General features: G+C 39.1%; 1 protein-coding gene across 1 annotated transcript; it reads right to left on the reverse strand.

The window, feature by feature from the left end:
* Window positions 1-11236: 11236 nt before the first annotated feature.
* Window positions 11237-14176, reverse strand: LOC126968996 (39S ribosomal protein L10, mitochondrial). Its single transcript, XM_050814261.1, has 3 exons — window positions 13913-14176; window positions 13319-13825; window positions 11237-11548 (listed from the first exon to the last, which is right to left on the reverse strand). The coding sequence occupies exons 1-3, from the start codon at window positions 13929-13931 to the stop codon at window positions 11316-11318; spliced, it is 759 nt and encodes a 252-aa protein (XP_050670218.1). The 5' UTR covers window positions 13932-14176; the 3' UTR covers window positions 11237-11315.
* Window positions 14177-14479: the final 303 nt, after the last annotated feature.

A 14479-nucleotide genomic window follows, 5' to 3' on the forward strand; every position in this document is an offset into this window, starting at 1 on the left:
AATTGCTTAATCACCTCGTAGAAGCCCGCCCTGATTGTGATCTATTTACTAACAGACTATAGATTGATTACTGTAATTGGTTTTTAATACCGTTTTAATCAAAATAAATAAATAGTCGTAAGTGCCAACTTTAACGGCCCGGCTAGTCGTTCTAGTGAACCTTCTTTAGGCATTTGCACTGAGATTACAAAATAACCCCACCTTTTACAATAAACCAAATCGTTGACTCGCCAAATTCTGAGACGAGACAGAGATTTTTTTTAATAACTGCAAATGAATCAGCGCTTGCACATACAAACATCCTAACGGAATTTTTGATAAATCTTTACTTACATCCTAACGCAATGTTCGGCAAAGTGGCTCTAGAGCCGCAAGTGGATCTTTGGCGCCTTATGTGCGGCTCTAGCACAAATATCCACGGAAGGTGCGATAATATTTTCATTTTAAATAAAACTTGGTACGAAAATGATTACATCGTAGGTATTTTGATAAATTAAAATTCATCTATAAATCGAGAGCTTTAATAATACATAATTTTGGTTTCGGCTTTATCAATAGAAGTTGACGAGTCTTGTGACATGATTTCAAGTTTCACTTTTTGTAAGATTTATGTCTTTCAGGCCCTAAAGAACTTTTAGGATTATTGGACGCGTCAGACGCAAATGCTGCAATTGAGTGTATGGATAAACATCATATTATTACCCTCGCTAAGAGTGTGTTGATTTCAACAGATGGGGCCAAAAGTATGACCGGTATAAGAAAAGGGTTTGTAGCTATTTTGAAAGAAAAACATAATCACGAGATACTCGTTTACAATTGTATTGTTCACCAAGAAGTGCTTTGTACGCAAACATTTGCGGATGAAATTTTTTAAACCTTTACTCCATTTTAGCTAAAGCTTTTAATCATCGCCAATTCAAAGAATTTTTATTTGAAATGGAGTGTGAGAACGCTGATCTTCTGCTTCATAACAAAGTACGTTGGTTATCACCTATTAAAAAGGAAAGTTTTAAAACGTTTCGCGTCTCTTTTTCCGGAATTAAAGCATTTATCCTTGAGAAGGGCGTTCACGATCTAGAATTAACAGACGATCAGTGGTAGATTTATTATTTCATGGTACATGTAAGGTCTCATGGAAACATAATATCATTCGAAAACAAATTATAAATTTTTCTTAGGATTTTGAAAGGGAAACATTGTTTCACTTTACAAGCCTGCTGAAGCATCGTCAAGGAAAAGAATTCCTCTATTGATAAATACTATTTTAAGACAATAATTTTAAATATGAGGGAAGTATTTTTCAGCAGATTTCAGAAATTTAAAAATAGTAGGGCTCTTTTAACATATGTCAAAAATCGTCTGAATGCCACGGTAACCACGTTAAAATTTTCTTCGTTTGAAATTCACATTAGTAGCTTTGAAATACAATTGCTGGATTTAAAAAACAAGGAGATATGGCGCTCTAAATTCGAACATTCATTCGATTGATTCCTGACTCTTACGATCAGGTGAAAAAGCTCTCGTTTGCTGTTCTTTCCCTTTTCGGTTCTACATATATATGCGAACAATCTTTCTCAAGCATGAACATTATCAAGAGTTAACTGAGAAGCCGAAGTTTTCTAAACAAGCAGATTTGGTTCCCAAGTTTTTTTAATTGTTGTACCTAATGTTCATACTTGGCTCTTTGGCCAAGTTTGCCAAACACTGTCCTAAAGGCACCAATTTTAGATAAATCTTTGCTTAACAACAGACCACCAACTCTCGTTCTTTTTGACGTAACCTAAAGCCTAAGTGTAGGTACGGATTACAGAGATGAATAATTCTTTATTCAGCAATCACCAAAAATTTACTAAACTTACACCTAGTCCCAGCCGAAATAACAACAAATGACTATTTAAATTTAAGGAATTTTGACATATAAATCTGACATTAATATTACTATTTTATTAGAATTATAATTGTATTGCTAAGTGTATAATACTTAATGGTTAGGTTCAATTGTGTATGAAATAAAATGTTATACTACATATATTTGCATGCCTTGTAGGTAGAATAAGAGAAACGTAATATAAATAAAATAAGACCCATTGTAAAACTGACCTTATTCAAATGCAAATAAGGCTTAGGCGCAAAAGCAGCGCAGTTGTGTCAGCCAATACCAAATCATTCAGTCAAATTAATATCAATTCTGGACCTAGAAGCTGAAAATTATGAACCAGCAGTTTCGACTAGAAACCCAACTACATACTAAACTAGGGCTGAATTTTCGGTCGCTATTAAAAGCGAAAAAATATTTTATGGTGTTCCGATGTGTGCGGGTGTGTTGATTATACGTATTGAAATAAAATACCCAGTCAAACTAAAAAACCAAACGACCAAAATCTTACCAGAGCTTCTAGATCTCTTCACTTTGCTTGGTAAATGTCAATTGGAGCTTTGTTTCCGGATTGTATTGATAAATTCAAGATCCGTCACCTGTGACGATGTCATAAACTCGCCGAAATATGCCAGCTTCAAATTTAGGTATCAATGTTTTGGCACCACCAAGCAGACAGTTCGGATCCGGCAAACTACAAGCCTCTTACTATGGAGAGCATGATTAACCGCCAGCCCATGGTATACCTAGATCGACCGTCAGTAAAGCTTGCTCCAGCTTGCTCGCTGGGCGCAGCATACAGGTCATTGTCGACGGTTATATTGCTCGAGCCAGAAGCCCGTGAATGTTGGGAGTGCCCCGAGGCCGAGTGCTATCTCCTATACTGTTTCTTCTGCATATCAATGATATGTTGGACACCTCCAACATACATTGCTATCCAGACGACAGCACTGGTGATGCCGTATACACGGGCCATGCAGGTCTCTCTCGGGAAGTCGTCGACCAGTGCCGGGAGAAATTTGTGTCTTCTATCGAGTCCTCTCTTGATAAGGTCTCGGAATGGTAAATTGAAAATTGTTCAATTTAACCTCCAAGAAGACTTGTTGTTCGCGTGTTTACCACTAAAAATCCCCAAATTTCGTAACAGCGCGCTTCGACAACACCTCCTTTAAAGCCTCGCAAGAATAGGAATAGGGTGCTCGGAATCTCGAGCGATTGCCAATTCCACGGTCATCTGGCGGGCAGAGCCAAATTGGCCTCGAAGAATCTGGGCTTTATAAATAGAGCACAGCAATACTTCAAGCCGGCTTGTAGATCGCTAGAATGTGTCTAGCGATCTACAAAGCGCAGATCCGGCCACAAATGGAGTATCTCTGGTCTAGCGCACCCCAGTATCAGCTCGATTGATTTGACTGCGTGCAACGCAGACCTGCTCGAATTGTCGGGAACCCAGTGCTCCGTGAACAGCTGGATCACTTGGCGTTATTTATTTATTTATTATTACAAGGAAACATAACAAACACGTCATAAGAACTGAACAATATACGAAAGAGATACAAAATATAAATGTAGATGCGTCCTAACACATGTTTCACAAATACAATAATAACAAAAAGAAAAATCAAAGGTATACAGTCACAAAATGCAAACATTCACAGAAGTAACTAATTTAAAAGATGTAGACAAATGAAATTAATTAAAACTAAACTTGGGGCAACGATAAGAACGATTTTAATTTTAATTCTAAACTGTGTCTGAACACAGCAGGGGAGCACGAAAATATGTCGATGTCGAGAAAACTATTGTTGTAAGATTTACAAATTCTGTGTAATGGCGCGCGAAACCCAATGTTTGTTCTTGGGGACGATAGCTCAAAAGTAATGCATGTGCGGAGAGACCTGGCTGGGACGTGAAAGCCTACGAGACTGAGGAGCTCAGAAGATGTCAGCTCACCAGTACATATTTTCTTTAAAGTTACACAGTCTGTTATAGTGCGGCGCTGACATAGCTGAAGAATTTTTATTTGAAATGGAGTGTGAGAACGCTGATCTTCTGCATCATAACAAGGTACGTTGGTTATCACCTATTAAAAAGGAAAGTTTTAAAACGTTTCGCGTCCCTTTTTCCGGAATTAAAGCATTTATCCTTGAGAAGGGCGTTCACTTTCTAGAATAAAGTTGTATTCAAGCAACAAATCATTATAATGGGCTCGATTTCCTTTTACACGATAATTTAATGTACGTAAGAACTTTTTTTGAACAGTCTCGACTCTTTTTTTCGTGGATCTAGTAAAAAGGATTCCATATTGGGCTTGCATTTTCTAGTTGGGGGGACTACGAGGGACTTATAAAGATATGTGTAAGTACACGTGTCCTTAAATTGCTTGGACACACGTGTAATAAAGCCTAGCATGCGAAGAGAGCTATTTAGAATATGGTCTATATGGGTGCCGAGGGTTAGTGTGCGGTCTAAATGAATACCCAGATCTTTGATGGTAGAAACTGACGTCAGCTGTTGATTGCCGAGCTGAAAATGAGTTGTGATAATATTTTTATTTCTGGTGAACACGATATGTTTACACTTTTTGTATGCCAAGTATAGTTTATTACGTGTGCAGTATGCATCAAGTCTGTTAAGATCCTCCTGAATACGGACAGCGTCAGATGGACAAGTAACTGTTTTGTATAGCTTTAAATCATCAGCGTAAAGTAAATAATGACAATGTGAAAAGCACTGAGATATGTCATTGATAAAAATAGTGAAGAGCAAGGGTCCAAGAATAGAGCCCTGCGGTACACCGGATGTCACGCGAACTGGAAAGGAACGATATCCATTGACAATTACCGACTGAATGCGGTCCCGCAGATAGGCCGCAAACCATCTCAAGAGGTTACCTTTTATGCCATTGAAAGATAGCTTCTGTAAGAGTAATACATGGTCAACCTTGTCAAAAGCTTTCTGGAAGTCTGTGTATATAGTGTCTATTTGTGTTTTACAATCTAAGCCAATGAAAATGAAGTTGGTAAATACGAGAAGATTGGTGAGAGTTGATCTGCCGGCAACAAAACCGTGTTGTTGATCAATAATAACATTTTTTAAGCTGGAGAGGACATGACGATGCAATAGCCTTTCTAGTACTTTGGGAATTGTAGAGAGGATAGAAATGGGACGATAGTTTTCTATGTCATTTCTTGCTCCAGATTTAAAAATGGGTGTAATGTAGGCCGATTTCCAGAGTCTGGGGAAACAGCCTGTTGACAGGCACTTGTTAAAAATAATTTCTAGTGGCACACAAATTGACTCGTGTGTGTGTTTAAGAAATATTGGACTGATATTATCTGGTCCAGGGCCTTTATTGCGGTCGAGTGTACGCAGTTCTCTGCTTATTTCCGCCTGGGAGATGCATACGTGACTAATTAGAACATGCGAGTCATTGACGATACTCTCACCAACAGCACTGGAATCAGAGAGAACCTCGTTTCCTGAAGGCTCGAAAACTGATTGAAAGTACTGCGAAAACATTTCAACAATGGCGTTTGAGTCACTAGACAAAGTATTTCCGTACTTCATGATATGTGGATACCCTGAGTTAGATTGCTTTAGCGAGGAAGTATATTTCCAAAAATGTTTAATGTTGCTTTTTAGGGAATCTTCAACACATTCAATATACCGATTATGACATATCTTAAGAAGCATTTTCACTCGCGCTCTTAACAGAGAAAACTCTTGATAATCACGAGGATTTTTATAAATGGCAAAATATTTCCAAGGCCGGGTGATGGGGAACAACGTTCAGCAAGGGATCAACAGAGGATTCGGTAGAATTTTGAAGAGTGGTCAGGACTAGGTCCAAAATCCTTTCGTTTTCATTAAATATATAATTAGATTGTTCTAAGTTCATGTATGACATAGTGTACAGAAGAATTTTTGACTGTTCTGTAATAGCAGATTCTAACAGGGCGTCAGGACCGGATGTCCTGTTAAGCTGAGGTAAGTTAAAATCACCGGTAATTAAATCGTTATTAAAACGCGCAATGGAATAAATATCATGAAGTTTATGAAAATACGAGCTATATGCTGTGGAGGGAGTAGAAGGAGGAAAATAGCATGCGTTTATCAAGAGATGTGACAAGGAAGGCAAATGAATATATATTTCCTCTAAATCTAGTGCTACAAATTCAGGTAACCTTATGGCCTTAATAGAGTTCTTAACTAGTACTAAGATCCCACCGCCCCCCTTTCTACCGGATATTGAAAGATTTCTATCACGCCTAAATATTGAATAATTGCCCGTGCAGACCTCTCCATCAAAATAAGACTCTAACAACCAGGTCTCCACCAATACAATAATATCATAGCTGCTTAATGCAATATTATGTCTTAATTCGTCGAGTTTACTTTTCATGCCACCACAGTTTTGGTAGAAAATGGATACATCGTTATGAGCCATTATCCATAATCAAATACAAAAATTGAAGAGTAATTAATCTTAATAATAAAAATCTTCGTGCCCCCAACAGCAATGATCAAATACAAAAAGAAAGAAACAAATAAAAGTGATAATAACAAAGACTGGAGAAAAGTCATAGTTTTAACTAGTCATACTATTTTACCCAAATCGTTTCCGGATCGCAGTTGTATAACTTTTGACTCGTCCGTTTTCCTGACAAAGATACTATTGTTTTTTACCCACACGTATTTGTAGCCCTTCTCTTTTGCGAACTGTCGAGCTTTGCTGAAGATGATTTTATTTTTCAAAGTTAGGTGTTCAGCGATGAAAAAACGGGAGCCACTGCCAGGGGTCACAGATACACCAAATAATTGTTCAGACGTCAGCGATCGCCGCGCCCGCGCTGCAGCAATCAGCTCATCTCGCTGTCGTCGAGTTGTCAGCTGTAATATGATGTTTTTTGGCCGGTCCGTTGCCAATCCGGGAGCAATACGGTGAATGCTCCTTATGTCGGTATCTTTCAGATCGACACATAACAATTTGCCAATCGCCAGCGAAAGTTGAACGAGATTTTCACCTTTCTTTTCCGGTATATTTTGTATCTCAACGTTACAACTCCTTGAGGCTTGATCCAGATCGTCAAATTTTGAGGTCAACGTTTCCAGCTGAGTGCGTAGTGTGGCATTCTCCTCTAACAAATTGGTGGGCGAGGATTCAATACTGGCCATCCGATCTTCCGCTTGCGAAAGTCTGTCTGAAATAGACTCATACGCGATTCAAGGGCGAGTATATCGTCACTAAGCTTTCGCGTCACATCCGAAATGGCCGCGTTTAGGTCGTCTCGCCACTGCTGCCTCAGGTCTGCGAGTTTTGAATCCATGTATTTGGTCAGGATCTCTGTATCAACGTTTAATGAGGATGCTAAGCCTGATTTAGGCGACATGGATAAAGCAGGCGCAGCAATCTTTTTAATGTTACATATCGAGCACTTCCACTTTTTTTTTTATTCATAGGAAGCATTCTTTTAAAATCAGGCTCTGATAAATCAGCGCAGAAGAAATGCAGCAACGTGAGACAAGATATACATTTAATAACTTCGTTATTGGAAATATTTTTAGAACATTTGCCACAATCCATACTCATTTATGTACTTTATAATATTCAAACAAATAAATAAAAAAAAAAACAAAAATAGATAAAAAAAATGCGGCCTTTCTACGCAGGATCGATCTCGCCTCTCACACAGCCCCAAACCTAGTGGAGATCGATTAAGCCACAGCGACTTTTGTGAGAGTGGCGAATGTTATGTATAAGTCTTTCAGTTTTGATAATAAAGTTAGGTAGGTATTTAAAGCAAGAATGATTTATTGCAAGTCACGTACACAATTTTTACACGGTACTGTTCGAACACAAATTCTCTTTTTGGTAATGAAAAGATAGATTACAACTGTGGATCCTTAAACGAAATGCACTTCCAGTATCAACATTCACACACTTTTAGATTATTTTTTTTAGAAAAGTATGTCTTAGTCGACAACAACAAAACACGAATTTGATGCTAATTTTCACTTTAAACTTCACTCAACGTGGACAATAATAAATTCCTTGCATAGAAATTCCACTAATGCAACCCGATAACTGTGTTATTTTAGGGATAACTATTTATTATTAATTTTTCTGTGAGGACGCCGTGTTTACGTTGCCACTAACCACTGTCACTATTGCCTAGAGACGTCGCTTAATTAGGTGTCTTTTACCGCATTTATCAAGGGGAGTGTTCCGAAGACCTGTTTCACCTGATTATTGCCAACGAATTCCACTTTCACACAACATGCCACAAATTATGATATTATCCCCACTATCTTGATGTGTGGCAGTCCTCTTCAGTGCGGTTTTCAAGGAGTGTTCTTCCACATACTACAAAGCTATGGAATGAGCTTCCTTGTGTGGTGTTTCCAGGACAGGATACTACATGCATACCTTTAAAAAAAGCTAGTACACCTTCCTTAAAATCCATAAAAAAAGCTTATTTTGCTAAAACTTAATACAAAATGACCCATAAGTAGGGGCTAAATAAATTAACCGACTTGGTATTACATGGATCCTACAACTTTTTACGGTAGAATAACTGTTTTTATTGTATCCTAAGTAATATATTTTTTTATATAAGAGTGGGAAAGAGGCTCACGGGATAGGGAGAGGTGAGGCAACCGCCCATGGACATCCGCAACAACAGGTGTGTCAAAAGGTGTGTTTAAAGTGGGAGTATGCTTTTTTCTTGAAGGTCCCTAAGTCGTATCTGTTCGGGAAAACAGCTGGTAATTAATTCCGCAAAGTGGCTATGCGAGGCAAGACATTTCTTACAAAACGCGCGGTTGTAGAATCTACGTCTACGTGATGCGGGTGGTACTTTGCACGTAATGTCCGGTGGTGGAATTCGGCCGCTGGAATCAACCCGAACAGCTCCTCTGAGCACTCACCGTGATAAATGCGGTAGAAGATGCAGAGAGAACCCACATCTCTACGCAATGACAAAGAATCAAACCGATCAGAGATGACTTGATCGTCGATGATTCGAACCGCTCTTCGTTGTATGCGGTCAAATGGAAGAAGCTGGTACTTGGGAGCACCCCCTTGGCAGCCCAGAGGTGAGAACAGATCTCTATATGAGGCCGAATTTGCGCCTTATAAAGTTGCAGGCGGTGGCTTTTAGTGAAGTACTGTCTCGCCTTACTGAGTACACCAAACTTTTTAGAGGCCAGTTTGGCCTTCCCTTTCAAGTGACTAAGGAACTGAACGTCGCTCGATATATCGACACCACGTATTCCAATACAGGCTGTGGCAGTTAGAGGAGTGATCTCGAATCCAGGGGATACGACAAAGGGAGACTTTTTTGTGGTGAACGCACAAACGCGTGTCTTCTTGGGGTTGAGTTGGACTAAATTTTTTCGGCCCCATTCCGAGACTTTGCAAAGCATAGTCTCGATTTCAGACACAAGTTTGTTCCGGTTCTCGTCGACGCTATCCCGGGACATGTTGGCACGGCCGGTGTAGGACGCATACCCTGTGCTGTAGTCCGCATAGCAATGAATACTGCTGATTTGCAGCATTTCATCGATATGCAGAAGATACAGTGTAGGGGATAGCAGCAGCCGCCTTGCGGGACACCAGCGTTTATGAGTTTTAAGTCGGAGCATGCACCGTTGATGCTCCGATCGGCCAAAAAGCTACCGACCCATTTACACAATTTCTCGGGAAGCAGCACCATGGGGTAGCAGTTTCGCTATAAGCGAAGAACCTTCGCTATGTCCAAACTCACCGTCAACGCCTCTCCTTTCGACTCAACCGCTTGCGCCCATTTATAAGTGAGGTATGCAAGAAGATCACCAGCTGAGCTACTCTGACAGAAACCGTACTGGCAGTCGCTGATCAGCTGGTGTATCCCAAGAGCTGGCGGTTGATGGTCGACTCCATTACTTTGGAGAAAATGGAGGTAATGGCAATGGGTCGGTAGTTGGACGGATCCGAGCGTACACCTTTCTTAGGGGTCGGGTGCACTAAAGCCGCCATCCATAATTTTGGGACTACGCCTGATGAGTAGGAGAGGCGGAAAAGACGGGTAAGGACCGGCGCCAGTTCCTGAACACATGTCCGCAGCACTATCGGGGGAATGCCATCTGGCCCGCTCGATTTGTGAATGTCCAAGGTGAGAAGCGCCTTAAGCACGGCGCCATGCCGGATTTTTACCTCCAGCATGTATGACTCGCACCGCGGAATATGCGGTGGTGGTGCACCTTGGTCATCTAGAGTCGAGTTGGACGCGAAGAGGGAGCCCAGGAGATCAGCTTTCTCTTTCGCGTCATGGGCCAGCGAGTCATCGTCCCTGTGCAGTGGCGCAATCGCTGGCTGGCAGAAGTTTCCTTGGACAGCCTTGGCGAGCGACCAGAACGCACGAGTTCCCGAGGGAAGGCGTGCAAGTCTCTCGCCAATTCTGCCAATGTGCTTCGACTTCGCGTCAGCAATTACTCTTTTGAAGAACCTCGGGGCATGATTGAAGTGTTATTTAAGTTCTCTGGAATTCACATCCTTAGATACCACCGTAATGACCCAAGCCTGATAGCACTCCTGCTTTCGGCGACAGGTCATTTTGCAGGAGCGGTCAAAACATGGTTGGGACCTGCCACCGATAGGCACAGAGGAGGTTGGAATGAAGAGTTCCTAACCTTGCAGTACCACATCAGAAACAGCGTCAGCAGCGGCATCTGGATCACCCAGCGACAAACAGATCTGCCTCCACGGGTAGGATGCAAAAAAATATCGCATCTCAAACTCTGCTGACCAATAGTGCCACACGCGGCGACAGCTTAAGAAGCCGGGCCGTGTTAGGCGCGTGATCGGCACGGTGCTCCGGATCAGGCAGTGATCCGAAGATACCAGAGGAGGGTCAACGGAAACTAGGTAGCCGTCCGGATGTGGAGTGGAGGAATGTGGAGAAGGTTGGTTTGAGACTCCTGCTCTGTTTGCTCCGAGTCAGCACAGATTTGCCCCCTCCAGAATACGAGGGGCAGCCTGGGCAACCACTATTTGGTACACGCCCATTAGGGCGTCCACAATTATGTGGACGCCCAGCGACGGATTCTCCAGGACTGCATGGCCTGGTACCGTCCTGGAGTAGTCTATTTTTAGTCTGTGCTGCCGTTTGTATTTCGGAGGGGGTGTGTAGGCCTCCGGATACCCCACTCACCGGACGAAACACAGCGGCATAGCCACTATTTCACGCCGGTTTCGAGTGGGGGAGTGGTATTTCTCCGGGTGTGCCGGCCCGATTTGTTTGTGTCCGTGAGGACCCAACATGGCACTACCACTTCTGAACCTTTCTAACAATATGTATTGAGGGACAATATAGTAAATTGATAGTATAAAGTACTTTAATTAACTACATAAACTGTATTTATTAACATCTATAATATCAATAAAAATTATTCACTTCTAGCTCTCTGATTTTGTTTCATCTTTCTCACAATTCTGTGACTGCTGTATCTCTACATGCTTATCAAGATGGGATACTAATATTTGTTGATTTTGATTCAGTTGGTTCACAAGGCATGATCCAGCGCTTTGAAGAACAGAACATAATTGACTTCTAGCGACATCTATATTAGGTAATTTACTAAATTCCACAAGCTCATTTTTGGATAATAATCTGTCTTCGATTATTCCAGCTGAAACAAAAACCAAAATTACTATTAAACAGGCTAGCAAAGCTCTCTAAGAAAAAAGTGATTCACTTGATTGTATGAAACATGCAGTCATTGATAGATTGACAGATGACGGATATAATCTTGTAAAAAAAGGAAATAGACAAAACCCACAACATTAAAAGCAACGGTTCACTTTCAAACTTTGCCAGATTATACTTCGTGGCCAATCGCAATACTGTAATTACTGCTATTTCAAACTTATGTCAAATGACCTAATGTTTCATACTATACTAAATTTAAATTTTTACTTAGGCAGTCTCACCTCTTATTACATAGTATTTACATCCTCTTTTCTACTAAACAGCAAGCCAATATACCAGTATAATTAAAAAAAATTAGAACCTTTACATGTAAGGTTCTATTTTTTTTATCTTTAAAGATTCTATGATGTAATGTTTCTAACATGGATGATATGATCCACATGAAAAGTTATTTTTCTTACAAATATAAGTAAAGGGGCACTCATTAAATAAATAAATATCACCCAATCTCTCATGGGGATAGGGGTCTCAAGAAATATCACATAATTGTTAAAATTAATCAAATCAAATCAAAATCACTTTATTCATGTAGGTCCTGGAAGTGACACTTATGAATGTCAAAAAAAAATTTCTTATTGAATCTACCGCTACTTCATAAAGGCTTGAGCTCATGAGAATAAGTAGCAAGAAACTCATTGCCACTCTATTAAGTAATATTAAACATTTGCTTGCACAGAGTAAAAATTATGTAAAAGCATTTTTTTTATGCAATAAATAACAGTATTGCAACTTATTGATTTAAAACAAACTCTCAGGACATCTCACAAAAGAGCTGCTCTCACTAAACTTGGTCAAAGGATCATCAGATACACCTGACATGATTAATAGATTACTATATTGTGATTACTGGAGCCTATGCATACTTGAAAATACCAGAGGAATAGCAGGTACGGTATTCTTGAGCTTTAATGCTAGTGTCAACAATTTTTTGTCAGCTACATGTCATACAACAACCATTGGTACAGAAAAGACTCTTCAATCCCCCTATGTCAAATCAAATCAAAATATTCTATTCTATTTTCAAATTCATGTATTGTTTATCTGCCTGTACCTGGAACGAAACTCAATATTTGTGTGACATTGGTAGCTTCACACTCTTTGGTGGGGATATATTATAGTACTAGAATAACAACAAAAGTATGCTCATTTTATACTTTGGTTGTATGTATAAGTTCCCCAGAAAACATGATCTGGAAAGGTCACAAAACATCTGGTTAACTAAAATAATAATAAGAATTTAACTTTTATGGAAAATCTAATGTTAAAACATGTTTTAATCCTTTAAACTGTTTTATTTAAATGTATAAGTATTTAAATGTGTAAATCTATACATGCTAGAGTTGGATTTGGGTGGTTTCCCCACCACATGTGTTATTTGATGCTCTACTATAACAGTGAGGAAAATCATTGAGAGGAAACAGTCACTCACATGAGAAGATTCAGAGGTTGATTATGAAATTGACTAACTCACACCAGGCTATTTAAAAGAGTGGCAATGAATTCCTTGCTACTTCTTCTCATTAAAGCCCATTTTTCCAAAGTGGTAGTAGATATTTCATTGAATTTCTACTTAAGCTTAATTTTATTTAAAATTATATTTAATTATAATATATAATAATAATTTAACACATTCACTCTATATTCACATTTTTTGGATTTCATATATATTATTTAATAGTATCACACCTACCCATTACCACGAGTTGAGGGGTTTTTTTCAATATCTTGAACATTTTGTTAGCTCTATCCGGCTGGCCAAATATAATGTTTTGATGTGAAGTGAATAAGTGGTTGACAGCCTCATACCTCGTTCCAGTTGTAGCCATACTAACAATCTTTTTACCATATGTTCTTAAGTGCATATCATTCTTTTTCAATGCTGCAAACACCGGAGTTTTGTCCTCCATAGAAATAGAGTTAAGATGTAAAAACACAACCATTTTAGAGGTGTTAAACCATTCAAGACATTCTCTGGCTAAAATTCTTTCAAATGGGTTGTCAATCTCTTTCTTTGCGAATTTTTTATTATAATTACATAGATCTATTTCCCTTATTGTGTATGAGGGTGGTTTGTAGAAAGGCTTAGATATGTCTAAGAAAAGTTGCTTTTCAAAATGGGGCTTTCGAGGTTTTTGTATATTAACTTTTCCGCGAAATCGTTTACTGATCAACAATGTTTGAGGGGCTCGCAAGAACGCTGAAATATACAAAAAAAGATATATGTAGTGACTATGTATAATTTTACCATCTATATACTAATTTGTTAACAATAACAATAGCCCACCTTTACCAACACTTGTCATGATCCCAGAAATATGCACCTATGAAGTTATAACTTATAACTGATAATTACTTAGTACTGCAAATGACCTAAGGTATTATTATAATCCTCGTGAGCTGCCTTCAGTTCATAACTCAGGTTGCGTTTGTAATTTGTACAAATGTGAAGACTGAAGAATCAAGAAGCTAGAATATAAACAAAGGTTGTAATTTTAATCTATGCTCTGTCATCTGTGCTGGCTCATGGCGCCTGTGACCAAAGAGTATACTCTTTGCCAAAGAGAATTTAAACACTACATTCAAGAGACGGGAGTTCCATACAAAATAATGAGAAATGTCGCTTGTATTGCACTAAATCTTGATACCAACATAATCAACTAATGACGTAATATCAGAGCTGCCAATATAATAAATATATAGGGTTGGAATCAATCCATAATGTTTATCGATAATTAACTAATAATATATATATATTTATAATATATATAAATTAATATGAATAACGTCTAATTAACGGTTCTCTTTTGTTAATTTTAATATGGACCTAAGCAAAGTCTAACTAGTTTAAACT

The sequence above is a fragment of the Leptidea sinapis genome, chromosome 17 (assembly GCF_905404315.1).
Source record: "Leptidea sinapis chromosome 17, ilLepSina1.1, whole genome shotgun sequence".
NCBI lineage: Eukaryota > Metazoa > Arthropoda > Insecta > Lepidoptera > Pieridae > Leptidea > Leptidea sinapis.

Excerpts from the sequence above, each read along its gene's own strand:
- LOC126968996 (XM_050814261.1), bottom strand. Across the intron at positions 11,549-13,318 it reads CCCTCAACTCGTGGTAATGG|CTGGAATAATCGAAGACAGA; the intron begins GTAGGTGTGATA and ends TTTTTGTTTCAG.